This window comes from Amborella trichopoda, chromosome 10 (genome assembly GCF_054954075.1).
Source record: "Amborella trichopoda isolate Santa Cruz 75 chromosome 10, AtrichopodaSantaCruz75HAP2 v2.0, whole genome shotgun sequence".
NCBI classification, from domain to species: domain Eukaryota; kingdom Viridiplantae; phylum Streptophyta; class Magnoliopsida; order Amborellales; family Amborellaceae; genus Amborella; species Amborella trichopoda.
Window position 1 is genome coordinate 30,305,397 of NC_142345.1, and position 20,638 is coordinate 30,326,034.

Below are 20,638 nucleotides of genomic sequence, written 5' to 3' on the forward strand. Positions count from 1 at the left end.
GACGTTCTTCTTTTAATGAAAATGCTGACATTATGTTCATGCGTGGTGTATATGCATGTGTAATTCTATTTGGTGAAAATATTTTACTATTTTATTTTTCCTTTTGTATAAAGTATGTTATTATCTATTTGATGACAAATGATGTGTTTGTGTTTTTCTATTTGTAGAATGTGAAACTTTCTTCTTTGAACTTATATATGTCATCTCAACTTTAATTTCCAGTTATGGATGATATGGATCATTTCGAGCGGCTTAGATTCAATACAATGCTATGTGGTTTATATGTTGTGTGTTTTGTGACAGTTTCATACTACAATATATATTTAATGAGGAAGAGCATCCACACTGCTCCATTACATGGCCATAGTTTGTTGCCTATATATTAGAGGTACATGAGTGAAATTGCTTTGATCTATTGCGTATGGAACGTCCTGCATTCATTGAACTTTGTAGGCTTTTAAGAGACGAGACCACACTATGAAATACTAGATTTGTGTTAGTTGAAGAACAAGTAGCCATATTCATAAGCACTATTACACATGACGAACATAATAGGATGACACAAATTTGTTTCCCGCACCCTAGCCAAACTATTAGTTGTTACTTCAATAAAGTACCGAGGGCTGTTTTGGCTATAGGAAAATGTTTATACGACCTCCAGGGATAGAAAAACTAGCTCACATAACTGGTAATGAAAGTTATGACACATATTTCAAGGTAACTATTAGTACTCAATTTTAAAATTCATTGCAAAATTGGTAGCATTGAATTTAACAAAAAAATCTTCATTGCTATAGCTAAAAAATTCATTACATTTTCTATCAGCATTGTGTAGGCGCAATTGATGGAACACATATCGCAGGGTGGGTTAAGAGCCACATGCATAAACGATTTCGTAATAGGAAGCTGTATTATCCCAAAATGTGATGGCTGCAGTGGGCTTCAATTTGCAATTCCAATATATACTTGCTGGATGGGAAGGATCTGCATCAAACTCCAAGATCTTATACAATGCTTTGGAAAGGGATACCGGTCAATTAACAATACCTGCAGGTAGCTAAATTTTGTAACGAACTCTTATGTATAGCAGGACAGTAGTTAAGTAACTAACCATATTTGTCCAACTTGTGCAGAAAAATACTATCTTGTGGATGGGGGCTATTCGATCATTCGGGGTTTCCTTGCTCCCTACCAATTGGTTCGCTACCATATAAGTAATTTCGAGACCGGCAATAGGGCAAATGCTGTGGAGTGAACTTTTGGGTTATGGAAAGCATGCTTTCCAATTCTAAAAAAGCAGTTTCAGTATCCATTAAACACACAAATCAAAATAATAATTTGCAACGGCTGTTTTGCATAACTTTATCATGACGATGAGAGGAGTGGGTGGTGTGCATGAGTTACGATTTTCAGAAAGAATTTTTGAGATCATAACCAATGAGGTAGATGACGGTGATCCAATAGAAACCCAAAGTATTGAGGACCATGTCGAAGGAGTACAACTGGGAGATGAAATTGCATCCCAATTGTGCCACGACCATGTGAATCGTTAAAAAAAGTAAAAATAAAAAAAATCATATGGAAATAAATGTCTTTCGTTATCTTTGTATATTTGAGAACTATGAATTGGTGATATGGGACCTTCATAGCACATTTGATTAATGGTCGATAACAAAGTATTTTGTAGAATGGTTTACCATCGAATTTGGGATATTTAATCTATGTGTTCCTCTTAATTTAGAATATATGATGCAGGAAATTAATATTGATATTAAGAAATGAAGCAAATCTTACCGAACAATGATCCAATGCAACGTTGTATCATAGTATAATGAAACGACACTTATAGAAAACCATGTTTATGGTATTTGTATGATCCCAAATTTTACACACACACTCTCTTCATCTCAATAATCAATCCTCTAAAGAAAAAAAAGTTCAATTTGAACCCTAGATACGGTCAAAATGAGTCCCCTCCAAAAACGAATCTAGATCATTCATTTTGTGAATTTCAAGATCTTAGCCTTTATAAATTCAAAATCTTTTTTTTTTTTTTTTAACATTAAAGTCATCCAAAAAAAAATGGAAATGAAAAAATCCTTTTAAGACCTAGATCTAAGCATCTCACCAAAATGAACGGCCTATGTTAATTGGGCTAAAAAAATACTTTCTAGATTGTGTTTTCAATTTTTTCTTTTTTTGTGACTGTACATTAGAATGAAAAGAGTATATATTTCAAAATTTGGATCAAACAAATAGCCATAAGATGGTTTTTTAAAGTTGTTGCATCATATTACTATACAACGGTTGCATGAAATCATTGCTCAATCTTACCTCATACTTTAACCCAAGCTATCATGTATGGACTCTACTTCCCTCTCTCTAAAGCCTAAACCAATCCAATTTGATGCGTATAACATTAATTTACAAATCCAATTCACACTAAGAATTACATTTTCATATACAAGGAGCTTGGATAGAAGAGGTTTTTTTTTTATAGAATTAATTATAAAACATAAATAATACAATCAATCGCTATAAAACCATTAATAACGTACAAATCCATCCTTCTTGTTTGATCTATTGTTGATGATCTATTAGATTCTCATTAAAAAATACTCCCAAATATAAATTCTTTCATATATGGATTAAATTGGTTAATTATCATGTCTCGAGGTTTGATAATTTCTAGGTGGTACCAAGTTTCCAGGCTCCCTCTAAATTGACGACAAGGTACCAAACACAATACCTTTCGGTACTAGGAGCCAGAACATCCAACTTCACACGAAGAAGTAACTTCCAGGTTCTTGATAACAACCAACTTCTAGTTTTCAGACAAAATCCCCATGAAGCTTGCACTTTTTTTAAGAAAAAAGAAGAAGAGAAAAAACAGAAAAAAAAAGAAGAGAAAAAACAGAAATTGCACCGTAACAAAAAAAACAAGTTGAAAACGTTCCTCGGTTTAAAAGTCAAGACAGTGGCGGCAAGCTTTCTCTCCACATTTCTAAAGAAGCCAACCATGGCGATGCACTCAGGGCTCGCTTCCTCTAAGGTCCTAATCCTTGTTGGAGCAGGTATCTTCTCTCATTATATAATGTTTCTTTATGCATTTATCCCCTCCTTTTTGTGATCAATCTCTTGACCTAAATCTCATGGTTCAAATGATATCAGTTCTTTAAATTACGATGCTTGAATCATGAGTCTATGTAATTCAGTTCTGTAACTACATAATTCTGCTGTTTCTCTGTGATCATGCAAAATATATGATATCCGTTTTCTCACTCTGGGTCCTGTAAATTGATTTCCTTCAGTAAGAATGAGGATTAAAATAGATGAACGGAGATTAGGTGGTGGTTTTTGTGCGTTAGTATTGTTCTGGACCTTGATATTGGTTGGAAATTATTTATATGCCTCATTAGAATGGATGTCTAATGGAATCTGGATTTACTGGCAGGTTTTTATTGCAGGAGTATGGTTGGATGTCATTTCAATTCATTTGTTTTTTTTATGTATTTCCTTTGTTAAAGATTTCAAAGTTTGCTGCTAAATCCATTACTATGTCAGGAAACCCATAACAAGTAACAATGGGCATCCCATTTGTGCCATTACTAGGTCAGGAAACTTCAGGAAATCCTTTGCTGCAAGTTTTAGGCTCAAAAGAGCTATATACCAAAGAAGTTCTCTTGGCCATTTTACGTGCACTGTTGCACACCCCCTCGGCTATTATCCTTAAAGATAGTACTGCTTTTGTTGCTTAGTACTTGATGGTCTTTTGCTTCACGTGCCCATGTCTGAAACCTAAAACCTTCAAATAATACTATTTCCCCCCTTCTAGCCACAGTGTACTTAACCAAGTTAATGATGCCATGAAACAACGTCTTCTATAGGATATTGATGTCCATTATCAAAGAATTGGAGTCGATCTTTTCCTCCTTGCCTTCAAAATCCTGGTCATTTCCTCCTCTGTTGTCCATATTTGCAATGGAAAATCCCAAGACTTGTGTTAAGAGTGCCTCTTATTTTGTCTGTCATGCATAGAAGCCTTTGTCAGTGGAGTTATTGTGACAATATTTTGGAATACACAGCAATTTGTGCTTAATGGTAAACACTCCATTCCAAAAGTTTTCTACTTCATTGACTACACCTTTAAAAAGCAACACTTTTGGGGAACTAACAAATAAGAAATACTGCTTCAAATAAGAAATACTGCTCGTAGGAGCAGCACACCATAAAGTATTAGTATAGAAGCTAGAATCAAGACAGACATGCATACATATCACAAATTTACTTTCTCTATTGATGCTTCCATTTCCATACTAAAGTTTTATGGAATGACAAATTTATTGAGGCTTTCCTTATTTTGCTTTTTTATTTCTTCCCAATTTAAGATCACATTATGCTTTTTTTTGGTGTCGTTGGGGATCATCTTGATTTTTGCTTTTTTCAGTTGCCTATAACCCATTTGCAATGAGATTTTCCTTTAAAGTAAATCGGAACTCTTTTCTTTCTTCACATCAATTCTATCACATAAAGATCCTAACATTCACTTCTGAAAGCATCTTATGTTTGTTTTTGTTGCTTAACTATTGATGTTTGTTTATATCACGATACATTTTCTTTATTAAGATGTTTATTTTATTCTGACTTGTGCTTTGCTTATTTCTTAAATTGTATAGGTTTAACTGGATCAATTATTTTGAGGGGCGGTCACTTGTCTGACATCATCTTTGAGCTTCAGGTAATGGGCTGTCCTTCTCTTTGATGCCCATTTTTGTGTTGTCGAGAACCCTTCCCATCAGTTTCCTGTATCTTTGGAACAATTGAACCTGTACAAGTTTCCCATCAGTTTTCAATGAACTATCATTTTTCAATGAACTATCTTGACTTTGGAGTATCTATCCTGCCTTCCCAAACTCAAAATTTTTTATACCAAAAAGTGTCCATTGAGTATCCAATGTAGAAACAAGGAAATGTTAGGATTATAAATTACAGCTAACAATTGAGGACCTCAGGATTAGATTTAATACTAAGGAATCTTTAGTTGGTGAAAATCTTATTCTGATATTTGTAGTAATTTGCTGAGTTAGCAAAGTTTTTGGCCACCACAAGCAATGGGTACTATATTCAGATTAAGTTCATCTCAACCTTGGATCCTTGAAGGGTTTCTTCTTAGGTATGTAGGGACATAACATTTTCGACTTATATGTAAGTTTCTTATCTTAACATTTATTCTATTACATGTCAGTCTCACCCAGTGGTTTAAAAAACGGATCGGTGAGATTAAGCCTTAAAAAAATTCAAAAAAATTATTAAAATTCATTATAAATATTGTTTTTTAGGAATCCAATAAGAAATGGGGGTAATACATTATTAACTTTCATTGTTTTCATCAATTTATGAATATTGAGATGTTCTTTCCCTGTATGAACTTATGTTGACCATTAAATTTACATCACACAAAAGAAATCATAGAATTATCATGGATTAATTATATAATTATATATGGACTACAATAAAGAGTTGACTAAAGCAATGAAAATTTGGCCACTAAAATCTCGAATTGGCAGAAAACCCTAATCCGCTAAAAAAACCCAAATTATTACAACCTAACTAACTATAATATTATATACCAACAATATTTTATAATTACTTTATTATATAAATAATAACAAATCCAAAATATTTTATAATATCATCTAATTTAAAATGTATTATTGACAACTGTAAGAAAAATAGTACACTACATGATTTATAATACAAAAATTAATAAATAAAATAAAAGATTTGGTTATCAATGTAGAAATTACTAGAATGCGTACCAATTTTCTTTGATTTTTTAGGTTTCTAGAATAAATTAGTAGAAAAGATTGTTAGCAGAAAGAGAGATTTTAAATGGCTTCATTGTATGAATCCTATCTTTAAATTAATATTACTAAATTTATGTTAAAGACCATCATGTTATAAAAATAAAAAATATAATTAGACCATTTATTCCTAGGTTTAAGAAATACTTTTTATTTTTTTGACAAGAAATACTTATTGTGTTATCTTTTTTTTTTTTTTACAAGAAAAATATAATACTTGTTCATTATCTTCTTTTTTTTTTTGACAAAAGAAGAAGACGTTGTACTACATTTTTTTTTGCTTGTTGTATTACTTTTTTTTTTTTTTTACAAGAAAAAAAAAAAATTGATGCTGCCAAAGTACATTTTATTTTTTTATGCCTTTTGTTTTATTTTTTTGCAAGAAATACTTGTTATATTACCTTGTATTTTTTTTACAAGAAAAATAAAAAAATGTTGTATTATATTTTTTATCTTTATCTTGAAAAGCCTTTTATTTTTTATTTTTTCTAATTTTTTACAACAGTATTTTCTGCCTTTGTTTATTTTTGTTGTCAAAAAGTTTTTTTATGCCTTTTGTTTTATTTTTTTGCAAGAAATACTTTTTATATTACCTTTTATTTTTTTTACAAGAAAAATAAAAAAATGTTGTATTATATTTTTTATCTTTATCTTGAAAAGCTTTTTATTTTTTATTTTTTAAGCTTTTTTTACAGCAAGAAAATCTTTTTATTTTTTCTATTTTATTTCAAGTTTTTTATTCATTATCTTGAAAAGCTTTTTTATTTTTCATCTTTATCTCTATTTTTTATCTTTATCTTAAAAAAAATGTTGTATTATAAACGACGACGAGCAGGGTTCGAACTCAAGACGCCTGCCCGAAAATTCAAGGTTTTCAACCAACACTACTACATCGCCTGATGTGTTTCATTAGCAACTATAATATAATACATATTGAATCATCTTGCTTGAATGGCTTTTTGTGGGAATTATCCCACATCGAAGGATGAGAGACCTTTTGTTCTCTATAAAGTGCTGTGTACTAGTCATTCAGGCACGTATGTAGAAAAGCGAAGGGGGCATATGAGTGAGGTGAATTGCCCGTGTGGAGGGTTTTTAGGTGCCACGTGTGGAGGGTTTTTAGGTGCCACGTGTCGCTCTCGTGAGGCGGCCACGTGTGAACCCAAAAATTTTCGGTGAGACACTCGATTTACTATTGGGAATCGCCAAGAATCGCCCGGTTTTCTCTGGACACGGGCGATTCCCGATTTTTTCGTGGAACTGGCTCGGTAGCTGACAATTCCCGAGTCGAACCGGGCGAGTCCGGCTCGACTCGGCGAGTTTTCAAACACTGGTCTCACCCCATCCGTAGATGAATACTGGTTCCTCCTCTCTTTGGTGCTGTGACGTCTATTAAATGTTGCAAACACAAGATTCAAGAACACCCAACTACATCTGTATATTTGGTTAGTTTGGGTAACCTCTTGTGGCTTACGGATAACTGAAACAGGTATTATGATTTAAGAACCATGATCTTTTAGTTTTAGAGCTAGACTCGTAAGATCACTAAACCAAAGGCAATGAACTTGTAACCTCTTGGATATCAAATTCAGTGGTAATCCACATTACAGATTGTCTATATTTATGAAAAACAGCTATGGAAACATGGGATAAACTCAACGAGCCCGAGGAACCTATAACAAAGATACTCCAAGTCAACCAAATATACAGAATATTTTTTCTTTGAATCTTTGCCATTGTAGATAATAATTTTCATTCAAGCTAATAATGATAATATGCAATCCAAGATTCCAAGGTTCTCAAGCACAACACCTTGGGACTGAATAGTTCTGGACATGTTAAGATTGCGTATGCCTTTGACATTTTGGATGTCAATATTGGCACAGATGACCAACAACAAGAGAAGAGTGACTGGACTAGAAGAAACAAGGGACTTCTGAATAAATGTTTACTCATTAAAAAATATTAAATATTATTTCTACTCTTTGAGTCCTTTTCTTTTAATTTTTTGTCTTTCAATTGGATGTATATTGTGAAAAATCAAAGGGGAAAAATATGAAATATTCTTCGTCTTTTTCCTCTTTAAATTGGACTTCTTTGCCTGAAAAATCGACTCCAACCATTTACTTGATGTTAATGATCCAAGAGAGGTGTGACTTCCCACCTAATATATTTAAATGCTGATAAATGTTAATATATCATCTTCTGTCTTAATCCAATTGTACTTCTGAAGCTTCAATAGGATAGAATAGTTCTTCAAATTTAGGCATGACCTTACTTTGATACCTTCTATAAATTCATAATCTTGGTAAGTAGAAAACATCCATGGTTTTTCTCTCTCTAATGATGGACCATATTAGCATTCAAGTAAACTGTTATAGACTTGCAGGCTTATGACTTGGGACGGACATTTTGGTCTTAGAAACACTATTCACTTACAATAAATGAGCAAAAGGGGGAAAATGATGACAACGCCTCACAAAATAAAAATGTATAAACTCTCCAAACCCACCATCCTCAATGTTTATAATCAGGTTAGATAACTGCAGTGAAGAGACAAATGATAGAATGCTCAAGAGGCATGACTTTTGTTCTCTAAAGTAGAACATGAGTCCCTTTCCTGATTGAGTGAGGAACCAGCTGTGGTTGTATTTTGATTTGTTCCCTTGACTTGAGATTTTTACAGTAACGAGATATGGTATTACCAATTTTTACACAGTAACTTAGGTTTTTTGCCTTATAGAGAGTTCAAGGACATATCTCACCTTTTCTTGTTCATATGGGTGTGATAATATGATAACATTTACGGTAGTATCTGGACTTGCTTGTTTTTATGTTTACTTGGAAATTGATATTGAAGATTTAAGATGCCTCTGATGCAAGGTGGTTGATTTTTGTTGTAGGCATTGATAAAGGGTCTCAATGAGGCAACTGTCTCTCCTCATGGCTTTGATCAGTCAGCTTTTCTTGCAGCTCAGGTATCTGATTCTAACTCTTTTCCTGCATGACAATTAATGGTTATCAATTCTAATCGACAATTGTTGCAAGCACTAAGATACAATGATTTTTGTTTAGGTTCCTTGTTTCTTCAATTTCTTATTGTTGTATTATGCTTTAGAGATTTAATGTTTCACTGATTTATTTGCCCGTGGCTTTACAAATTGTTTCAACAATTTGAATTTTTTCCTTTTGTTCTTATGATAATGTCGATAGTGGCTTTCTTTTGACCTTCGATTTTATATTCAGCTAGGAAGCTATTCTTTTTAGCAAATTTTTATGTTCATGGTGAGGAAGTATTTCTCAAGACATGAGAAATGGCTAACACCATAGCTGGAGTTTCTGGAACCTTGAATGTTCCTGTTATAAGTTTGGGAAAACTACGGTTTCAAACAATAGAGAGGTGTACTCCCTGTGGTCACCAGATTCAATACATCTGACTATACTACAAGGGATGATAGTGGCATAAAACTAGAATAAGCATTGCAGTTTCTAAGGGATGACTAAAAGAAACATCAATAATGAAGAAACTTGAAAACAGAACACGTCCCTAATCCCTATTAGACAGGGCTTCTGAGGATCTGGTGTCTGTTCCCATGCAATTTCATGGCAGCATTTGCTGTTAGAACTAAGGGCCTACTTCTATTTTTACTTTTTATTTTTATTTTTGTGTATAATTTTCTAGCTCCAACTTTACTTTTCATTTGACTCTACCTGAAGGTTCGTCGTTTGGCACAAGAGGTGAGGGAGCTGACTTTATCTAGACCTGTAACCATAATAAACGGGGATTCTGCCTCTCAGGGTATGTAGTTGCATCTCTCTGTGTAATTATATGTTTACTGTATTCTCCTTTTAGGATCCAGGAGTTTCGGAGCCTGGGTCAGACAAAGACCATCTTTTGTGAGCAAAGATATATTAGTTTTGTATGCATCTCTGATTTGCAGCATACAGATGACAAAAAAAAGTATCCATTCACTGATAAAATCAAGTATTATAATATTGGAATCGTTTGTGCATGCCGTGAGCTTTGGTTTAAGACTGAAATTAAATTTAGATATCTAGATTCCCAATGTAAAATGTAAATAAAGATAAATTCAGTGTAGAGTCACTAATCTTTGATTAGGAGAAAGAAAGATTTTCTGAAAAGGATACACAAGCATAAGGTTTACAACTTTCTTAATATAATTTTTTGTTTCAATACTGGAAGTATTTATTTCTAGCCTTGGCCTCAATGTGAGGCATTAGTCAATAGAGTACAATAACCACCCTCTTTAAACCTTTTTTGCACATCAAGATAGATCAACTTAAGCCTTAGCTCTAGTTCAGTTTGTACTCTCAACTGCAAGTTTTCTGATTATGAAACTCTTTTGGAATGCTGTTAGAAATCAAATGCAAAATCTTATTCATCAAAGGTTATCTCTATGATTCATCTAAGAGTGAAACCTAATAGATTTTCATAGGTCATGATAGTTTTCTTAAATTCATAGGGCTCAGGGAGGCATCTAAGTTTTGATTCTCATATATAACTTACTAAAAAAAAGGAAAAAAAAGTTTTTCGAGAATGTAGAAAATACTAGCAGCTACTTTACTTTGACAAGCTATAGGCAACTCGGGGTGGCATCTCAAATTATATCTTCTAATCTTAGATAGATGGTGCGAACTAATAATCTCTTGGAAGAGATTGGGTTTTTTGATCTTCAAAGGCAACGGGTTATCTGTAGGAAATTTGGTTTGTTCTATTTCCTTCCGTCCATGACAATGTTTTGTGGCAGCAAATATCATTCACATTACATTCCACATGTGCCTGGGGCATAGTCCACTACCATTTCATCTGAAAGAAGATTAAAGGACTCATCCTGACTCCGTTTCTTCTCAACAAGGACTACAATGCACTCAGTTTCAGTCAAGACATTGGATATAAATTAATCTTTTTAATTGATGAGGTTTGCAATATAAAACCAGACTCCAGCTTGGGAGGTGTTTGATTATATATAAATCTGAGAGCAAAATTTGATAATTTTGTTTTTTTATTAGGTCATTTGTAGTAGGACTTATTATATCCTTTCCATGAATCATAAGGGTGTTACTAGAGATGCCAGAGATGTGGTTGTAACTTCATTTTGTTTTTTATCCCTTTCTTCCTTGATGAAATGGAATTCAGCACCAGTTGAAACTCCTTGATCGCTCATACCCCTAGGGAATAGATATATTGAATCTATTTATTGATCTTAATCCATTCTCACTGTCAAGCTCTAACTCTGTTCCTTATACTTCCCTAGTTGATTCTTCTTGGACTTTTCCTTGGTGCCTATAAGTCTCGTATATAATGAAAGTCAGCCAGGGTTCATTAAACAATGGAACCAAAAACTTAAGCTTTGCATGCTATTCATGAAATTGGCATTTTGATTTGGCTCTTTTCCTTTCATTTTCTTTGCTTATTTTGTTTTACATCCAAAGTCCATGAAGTTGGGATGCCACTTGTACTGGTATAAATTTCTGGGAAGGCTGGCCACCATCTTCTAAGCCAGCTCAGCTTGCCTGGAAGTTGTTGTTGCTGTACATCATTCCATGAGTTAAATTTCTAATAATATGGTCCTTTCTGTTGTAACTTTGAAATTGAATTACCTTATAATGTCTTTTTTCCTTTTCCTATTCATTAATGTGTCACTCAAATAACATATCAATTCATTAATGTGTCACTCAAATATCATATCAATTCATTAATGTGTCACTCAAATATCATATCAAAAACTGGATAATACTATTTTTATTGATGTTCTATGGTCTCTCACTTATGTATCCAGGGAACTTAGCATCCTATATAATGCCAGCAGCTGCGCTTGGAGCACTGGGATATTGCTATATGTGGTGGAAGGCAAGTTCTTTTTATTGGTAACTTGAAAAACTAGATATTCTTATGATTTCACATTTTGGGGTGTATAATTTTGCTACATAGAGCCTCTCATGCTGGAAAGTGACAATCTACTGCTATGTTTAATTACTTATTTATTTTATTTGAAGTCCTTTAAATGGCTTCTATCTTTTCTAAGATAATTCTTGACTCACTTTTGTATGTACTGAAACCTTAATAAGTAACAGTATTGATGAAATACCTTATGGCCTTACTGAGGGTATGCCCCTTAATAGAGTTGAATGGCGGATCAGGATTCATATAGCCGACTCCAATTAGTTGGGAAAAAAATTTGATGATGATGATGATTGATGAAATACCTTATGATTGGGGTTTTTATGAAGATAATATCTCTTTTGAAGTTCTTCATGATTATAGCAATTGAGTATAGCATCTGGATTTAAGATTCATTTTTGTCTTTTATCCATTTTATACAGGGATTATCCTTATCTGACTTTATGTATGTTACGAAGCGTAATATGGCAAATGCTGTTGCAAATGTTTCAAAACAGTTGGAACAAGTATCTGCTGCTTTAGCTGTAAGTTTCGCAACCTCAAATATCATGTTATTCTTGCAAATTTGAACTTAAAGGATTCTTATTAGTACATATTAAAGTTTGAATGCTCTTAAACTTGATTTTCAGTATACAAAAAGACATCTGACTCAAAGGCTTCAAAACTTGGATGGGAAGATGGATGAGCAAATGGAGATGTCGAAGCTCATCAAAAATGAGGTATGTGAGTGATTACCGCCTTTCTGAAGCAAGACCTTTTGGAAGTAAAGGGACAGTGTTTCAACTGTGGTATTTGTCATTTAAAATGGCGTATCTTATGTTTCTAGCTTCATGCATATAACCTCACATAGTATACATAAACTAGTAATTACAAAAATTTGAAATTTGGGGTTTATAATTCACTAGGAAAGCATTTGGCTAAATCAAGGTTCGAAAATTTGGTGATCTAGATTGGGAATCAATTGGGGCATTCCGGCTCCGGTCATATATTGCGAACCGGCCAGGTACCCCCTCTGAACTGGTCGATTCTGATCAGTTTGTACCGGTTCTCTGCAGAACCGGTTATGATGTCAGTGAATCGGTTATGACGTCATCATCCTGTTTTGAATTTTTTCAGAAGTTTTGAATTTTTTAAATTTTTTTGAAAAGTGAGCTGTGGCCCACAACATAATTTATTGCCTTCTCAAAGTCAACACAACTTGGGGGCCAATCATTTCCTTCGTATAGGTCACCATGAGGCAATGCCCATGTGACTAATGTGGTACACATTGGCGGGTGGCTAAGCCTTTTATAACCTTTTTTTCGTCTAATGTGGGACTTTATTTGTGCCTTCTTCACTACATGAAAATACCTTTCTTCACTACATGAAAAATACCCTCACTTGTGCAATGTCTCTTTCTCTCTCTCGAAGCCTACCTTGCATAATTCTCTGACGCAAATTCTCTCTCTCTCTTGGCGTCCACCTCTCTTGTATCTCTCTCTTAGCATCCAGCTCTCTCTCCCCTCTTGGCATCTCTCTTTGGCTCTCGCTCATCTATCTCTCTCTTTGTCCACTTGGCATACATCTCTCTCTCTCTCCTTAGCATCCATCACTCTCTCTCTCCTTGGCATCCATCTCTCTCTCTCTCCACAAACAATCAATTTCGCTAAATTTTTCTCTTTATATCTCTCTTTCTACTAACAACCTATTCCACTAAATTTGTTCCATATGGCTTCTTTTAAAAGTCAGAACTCTTAAGTTAATACAAAAATAAATAAATTGAGTTAGAGAGATTCATTTTTTGTCATGAGTTACATTTTAATATGGAAAAAGTTTATATAAGGATGCAACCTTATAGTGTAGAACTACAGATGCACCTCAAAAATCCATCGGAAAAGGTAGTTTTAATATTGAAAACCCCTTGATTGATCATCTCAAACATCAAGATGTATGACTATGAAAAATAAAAAGATTTAAAGTCTCAGAAATAGTGCATTTTACAACATATTATCTACACCGTCCATTTTCAAGATTTTCATATGTTTATAGATCTACTTGATTTTAACCATTTTTGAAATTTAAAATTTTATAATTAGATATAAAAATAGATTTTGAGATAACCCTCAAAACATTTTACATCAAAATTATATACCATGATAAAATTTGAAGGTGCACCTTACCTCTACACCTATGGATGCATCTGTATGCCAACTGCACCCTTTTAATAGTCATTTTGACTATAAAATGAACTTAATGGACAACAAACACTCACCATAAGATAGAGTCTCAATATTTACATAATTTTGATATAATAATGAACAAAACATAATGCAATTGCCACTATTTTTTTTAGAAACCTAAAAAGTTAGATTTTGAGAAATTATAGTATTTTTTGAAATTTTTTTGTCTGAGACTGGCCGATTCGGCTGATTTTCTGATTCGAATCGCCGATCCACATATTTGATACGGTTTTTAGGGTGGCCGATCCATGTCACCAATCCATGTTTTTAAACCTAGGGCTGTATACCTTTCCTTTAAGAAGTCTCTTAACTTTTGCAGCTCTTCAGTTATTCTTTCATACTGGTTTCTGTAATTGTACTTCAACACAGCCAAAACTGGTTAGTCTTAGTAACTTTATGGATAGTACTCTAATGTTATGCTTTCATCTGCATCACCAAGGCATTGGGGTCTTGTTCTGGTAACTTTGGTACTTCCACTTACGTTTGCTAATTATTGTGCAATTTACTTAGCATTTTTAATCGCCTTTTTGTGTTTTAACTTCTTGTTTCATCATTTTCATTCATATCCTATTGACTGAATTCCAGCCTTCTTATTTTAGTTATCAATCAAGGGATATCATTTCAGAAAATCCTCTTGTAGTTGCCCGACATTTAATAAATGATGAAACTTTTTTTCTGTCTCATGTCTCATAATATCTCAAGTATCTTTGGCCTACATTAAGGTTAAAGACCCGTGATATGCGCTTTAAACAAAATTATGAGAGCAGCCTAGGTATATTTTAAGCCTTTGAAAATACATATGTATACACCTTGTATTCAAATAATTTAATCTCTTTCTCCAAGTTGGCTATGAATGAAGCAGATGCATTAACAATCTCAAGTCCTTTTCACCTTTTTTTATCTTGTGTATTAACTGTGAAGCCTTGCAAGGTCCCATCATTCAAATTTTAATGTACTCTAATTTTTCCTTGACTCTCTAGTATAGGTTGACGATGTCAAGTCTGATTTATCTCAAATTGGAATGGATATTGAGATAATTCAGAGAATGGTTTCTGGCCTAGTAAGTTTGTTTCTCAATACCTATTTCTTCTATGTTAGTTGGCATGTTAGCCTTACAATTGCTATAACAGATGAATGCATATTGGTTTTCTGATTTTATTACACTTTATAGGAAGGGAAGATCGAACTTCTTGAAGACAAACAGGTCACATCCTTCTCTTTGCAAGCATAGACCTTTTGTTTTTTTTTCTCCCATTTGATGATTACAAAGATCAGCAAGTCTAATATGAGAGATTGAGTTGGATTGAAGCATTTAGTACTATTTTGCAGGATATTGCTAATGCAGGTGTTTGGTATCTATGCCAATTTGCTGGGGGTATGAAAGATATGCGTATTGCTGAGCTTTTTCAGGTATTGTACACTACGTCTTGAATTGTGTTCTGAGATAGATGGATAATCTGATTTAGTATATGAAACATGTTTCAAACATGTTTCTGTATGTGATATTCCAAAACATGTTTCTGTAAATGATATTCCATTGATTTTTTCTGTTGTGAAGCATATTGAAACTATTTTAGTAGATTAATATTCTTTATTAGGCATTCATAGGGAGTGTTGCGATTGTAATCTGGCACCTAAGGTATGATATCTGTGGTTTCCTTTGTTCACCTAAGTTATGATCCATAATTTTATGAGGACAAACAGGTGCAGTTTAAAAAATATGGTTACTAGTAAGGATTGCCCTTGGAGGAGAGATCCCAAATTTCTCATACTTCCATGCAAAGCTCCTTTAGAGAATGACCTACATGTGAGCATGAAAAACAAGTTAGGCTGTCTAATAATTCGTCTCTCCAGCTTAGTTACATACCGAGGTATTGGTTGAATAGTAACCATTTGTGCAGTAGGGTTAAAAGTGCAGAGATTTATACCCATAACTCTTTCAAATGACCAATAACACTATTTTGACAAATCTCTGTCTCTCTCTCTCAATGCACTTAACAGAAGCAGACAAGGGGGTATAAAAGACTGTTTTTATTTGGACTTGGAAAATTTCGTAGTTATCTGGAAATTGGGGGCATATAAACTACCCAGATCATTATAAAATATTCGGTAAGATGCCTACATTAATGCATCTGGTCAAAGGACTGACTATAAAATTGGAGTTGATTAATCCTGATGAATGGAAGATTAATGGCCAAAAGGGAAAAACCCATTGGATTATATGGAGAGTTTGTCCTTGGATCATGTCTTATTTTTATTTAATGGTTTTGAAGTCTTTGTTGATTGGGTATTTACTTTGTTTTAAATTGTCTCTCATCTGCTAAAATGCCTATGGAAGTTTGGTAAGCCACCTAATTATCATCGAGACTGCTTCAACTTGGTCCTCCAAAATTATTATGAAATCTCCGGGGGCTTTCTGAGATCCAGGCTAACATTGCATTCTTAATTTACCAGTTCTGTATTTCACATTACTTCTATAACTTGAAAACAAATTCACAAGAATGAAAATGACGCAATACATGATTTGTAATTGTTTTATATGCACTGTACAGAATTTTACTGCTAAAAAGGAGTTGGATCAATCAGTTCCAATTTTTTCAGGGGAGCAACAGCTCAAGGTATACTGCTCTGTATATTTTGGTTTTCATGTTGTCGGCTGTATGATGTATCAATGATAAGATTATCTGAAAGCGGCTATTTCAGGGTCTCCAATTCATTGCTGAGACGGTAGAGTCTGGAACAGTGGAGAAATCAAAGATGAGCACAACTTTGCAGAATGATTTTAGTGACCCACAAAAAAAGACCAATGTATTTACAAGGACAAAAATTCACAGGTCAGGCTTAAGTGGGTTTTCCTTTATGATGGAGAATCAGGTGTCTTGATGATACCTGTTTCTTTATCCAACTGCTGTGATTGTTAAAGTCTTTGTATCCATATTTCTCATAATTTTTTCAATTTTTTGCATCGTTAGCTATTTTCATTTGTAACTGTTTGAGCTCAAGCAATGCGCCAAATAGTTCTGTCAGTGTCTTGTGACTTACCCAAAAAAAAGTAGTCTTGTGTGTTTGATCAATAAAATGTATTTTTTGCATCTATGCTTGTATGAGGTTCATGACTTAATGCCCCATTATAAAAAGACTGTTTGACCTTTTGAAGGTTGGGACAATTGGCTTTTGTGTTACCAGCCTTAATCAGGTCTACTAGGACTCAGCCATGTTTCTCAATAGGGCGAGACTGAGTTGTCCTGATTTGTATGTGTACGTCAAAAATTAAAAAATCCCAAAAAGAAGGTAAAAATATTGGATTGTTTCATAAATTTCTTGTTTTGGATGTTTCTAGAAAAAATTGGTCAGTTTTTTTTGCCATAATGGCTATTTTTTAAATTTTCCCTTTTTAGATTTTTAAAATAAATTAATTTTTTTAAATTAATTTTTATATATTGTTTTAATCTTATTTAGACTCTTTAAGGTTGCTTTTGGTTTTTTAAAAAATTTCTCTGGAATGTTGCCCTATGCAGTACTCGTGTTTGTCCACTCACTCACCCTAGTAACTCGCCTTGAGAAAGGGCGGATTATGTGGCCCGAGTTACTACACAGTTGCTAAACACTGGCATCAGTTTTCCGTGATTATGGACCTCTTGGGTTTCATCGAGGATGAACTCAATATAAATTAAGAAAAAATAAAAGCAAAATTACTTAAAAAATAAAAATAAAAACAAAATTGACAACAATAATTTCCAATGCTACGATATGACCATAGATTTACTTGGCTAAATATAGCGTGCGTTGTGCGGAGAGCTATGGGGCCATCAACGCCATCCATGATAAGGATCCAACAACGGAGAGCAGGCATGAAACGTGTAGGACCCCGTCCTAAAGAATCATTTATCATAAAGAATTTTAATATGGAAAGGTTTATATAAGGTTGCAATCTTAAAATGTAGAATTACCGATGCACTTCAAAAATCCATCTTAAAAGGTTGTTTGGATGTTGGAAAACCCTCTAATTGATCATCTCGACAATGGGATGTATGAATATAAAAAGAAAAAAGATTCTCGAGTCCATAAAATAGTGTATCTCGTAACACATTATCTAGACCATCTATGTTTATGACTTTTATGTGTTTATAGATCTATTTGATTTGAACAATGTTTAGAGATCAAAATTTTACAATTAGTTATCTTAAAAAAATTTCATATCAAAATTTACATTTATGATCAAATATAGGGGTGTGCTTTAATTAGATTGTTTAAAGTTGCAACCTTATGAAAACCACGCCCTTTAGATATCTGATTATTTTCAATGGAAGCACATTTCACCACTCATTGTGCGATATCAACCTATTGCTTTTGATTTCCCCACCCAAAACATGGGTGGCAACATGAAGTTTAGAGTTCCATTCTCAATTGGGTCCAAGATAACATTATTCGTGTGTATGGCCATACCGCCTCACACCACCTGCCTATCTTCATGGAGGAATCCCATGGTGAGGAATCCCATAGCAGTATTTTTTTGCGGAAAACGATGTATGTGATATTTGTGTGACTCAAATTTTTGCACACTCTCTCGTCTCAATAATCAATTTAAAATAATTATAATAATTGCACCTTATATATGGTCAAAATGAATCCCTTCCATTAATGAATCTAGACCGTCTATTTGGTGAATTCAAGATCTAGGCCTTTATGAATTCAAAATCAATTTCTTATTTTTTACTGTTATTAATCTAATGATAATAAATTTATCTAAAAAATTTGAAAAGACAATATCCTTCTATGGCCTAGATTTAAGTATCACACCAAAATGGATGGCCTATGTTAATTAGGCTAAAAAATACTTTTTAAATTGTGTTTTCAAATTTTTATTTTTTTCGACTTTTCATTAGAATGAAAAGAGTGTATATTTTAAAATTTGGGTGCCGTAACATGGTTTTTTTAATATTATTTCATTGCAGTACTATACATTTGTTGTATGAAATCACTTTTATATATATATATATATGAGTAACGATCTTATAGGACCCTGCCCCACCTACATGCATGGACCCCAACTTATCACCGTCGATTTCGATCCTAATCTCAAGGTGAGATTTGAATTCCTCTCTTTTTAATTCCTCCATGTCAGACACCTCTCTTGTTCAATGCCCCTCTCTCTCCATCTCTCATTGTCTCTCCCACCTACCCATTATCAGCTCACCCTCTCTTTCTTTTGCCCCCCCTCTCTCTCAATCTCTCTCGTTCTCTCCCATCCATTCTCAGCTCACCCTCTATCTAAAACCAGTCACCCCTCCCTCTCACTTACTCTTATTCTCTGTCCGATTCACTTTCAGCTCACCCTCTCTCTCCCTCTAAATCAATTGTTCTATCTCTCTCTCTCCGCCCAACACAGCTCTCTCTCTCTCCGTCTCTCTTGTCCCAACATGGTTCTCTCTCTGTCTTTCTTGCCCAACTATCTTTCAGCCCCACAGGGGTCTCTCTCTGGGGTTTTCTGGTTCATCCCAGTTTCCCTTGTTCCCGGGTTTTCTGGTTCATCTCAGTTTCCTTTATTCCCAGTTTTAGTGTCAACTCTCTCTCTTTAATATGATTTTCTAAAATTTTTGTAAACACTCAACCTTCTTCAATATTGTTTCATTTCTTGCTATTGCTTTTTTTAATTTTCACCCTTTTCCTGGTGTTTATGTTTCTTCATATATAATTCAATAAAATTGTTTTTGGGTTTGCAGGAGTACAATACCAGTGTAGAATTCTGTTGGGCCCCATTTCTAGTTTATTTGGGATTTTGGCAGTTGATTGTTTTTGTATAGTTATTGGTTTTAATTGGTTCGCCAAGACACTGGAAGTAGAGAGGCGAATCATCTTTTTTCAGGTTGTTGTTGTTGCTTAGAAGTGATGAAGATTCGGTCATGGTAGTAAACAATGAAGAGGTGTTTGTTGAACATGCGTAGGCCTAGTTGCAGTAGGATACGTGTTGTATACTTTTAGATTGGTTTTTAATTATGTTGTATACTCTTAGATTGGTTTTTAATTATGGACTCAGTCCGTTGGTTTATAACAATTACTACTATACCAATACACTAGGTTACTGCCTCTGTCTCTCCAAAAATTTGAAGCTACACAGTTCGGGGTAGACGGCTCTTACTTCCCTTTGTCAATTTACTTTTCGAAATAAGTGGTTAGTTTGGATGTACCAAAAAAAAAAAAAAGAAAAAAAACTATACATCCAAAAGGACATGATAAATGGTTGTGAAAAAAAAAAAACATGATAAATGGTTGTGAAAAAAGATACGTGGATTTATAATCTCCCATAGCCATTATAGAGCATTACTGTAGATGCGGACCACAAATAGGTTAACAGTAGTGAAAAAAGATTGCCTTAAAGATAGTAAACCGTAATTTTTAACAATCAAATTTGAGATCGTGAACTTCACTACCCCAGATGTGCTTCAATAATATTTATTTGCCAATTTCTGTACTTCAATTTAATTTTGTAATTTCTTTGATGCCTAATACATTGCTCGACAAGTACAACAAAACCCACACCATGAAAAAAAACATAAAATCATCATTCCATTTAATAAATATTTATATCCATTTATCCCTAAGTCTGAAATTCTATTTCTCTGTAATCTACA

General features: G+C 33.7%; 1 protein-coding gene across 7 annotated transcripts; it reads left to right on the forward strand.

Annotated features, from left to right (window-relative positions):
• The first annotated feature begins 2,714 nt into the window (after positions 1-2,714).
• Positions 2,715-20,055, forward strand: LOC18429748 (golgin family A protein (DUF1664)). 7 transcript variants are annotated; one of them, XR_016042625.1, is made up of 14 exons: positions 2,715-3,074; positions 4,677-4,738; positions 8,768-8,842; positions 9,582-9,663; positions 11,666-11,736; positions 12,210-12,311; positions 12,417-12,506; positions 14,987-15,066; positions 15,178-15,210; positions 15,336-15,416; positions 16,559-16,624; positions 16,710-16,840; positions 19,026-19,090; positions 19,730-20,055. XR_016042625.1 is itself a non-coding variant. In XM_088849571.1 (14 exons), exons 1-13 carry the CDS (start codon positions 3,020-3,022, stop codon positions 19,081-19,083), a joined length of 981 nt encoding a protein of 326 aa, XP_088705697.1. In that variant the 5' UTR covers positions 2,752-3,019; the 3' UTR covers positions 19,084-19,090; positions 19,730-20,055. The 7 variants fall into 7 exon arrangements, 4 of the variants coding, with proteins under 4 accessions (XP_020520300.1, XP_088705696.1, XP_006839094.1 ...); XM_088849571.1 differs by having other exon boundaries at positions 2,752-3,074; positions 14,992-15,066; XR_016042626.1 differs by lacking the exon at positions 19,026-19,090.
• The last annotated feature ends 583 nt before the right edge of the window (positions 20,056-20,638 follow it).

Bases quoted from the DNA above. Each gene is read 5' to 3' on its own strand.
- LOC18429748 (XM_088849571.1), top strand. From the start codon at position 3,020: ATGGCGATGCACTCAGGGCTCGCTTCCTCTAAGGTCCTAATCCTTGTT. The intron at 12,507-14,991 runs GTATGTGAGTGA...TCTCTAGTATAG, and splicing joins CGAAGCTCATCAAAAATGAG to GTTGACGATGTCAAGTCTGA. The intron at 15,211-15,335 runs GTCACATCCTTC...ACTATTTTGCAG, and splicing joins AACTTCTTGAAGACAAACAG to GATATTGCTAATGCAGGTGT.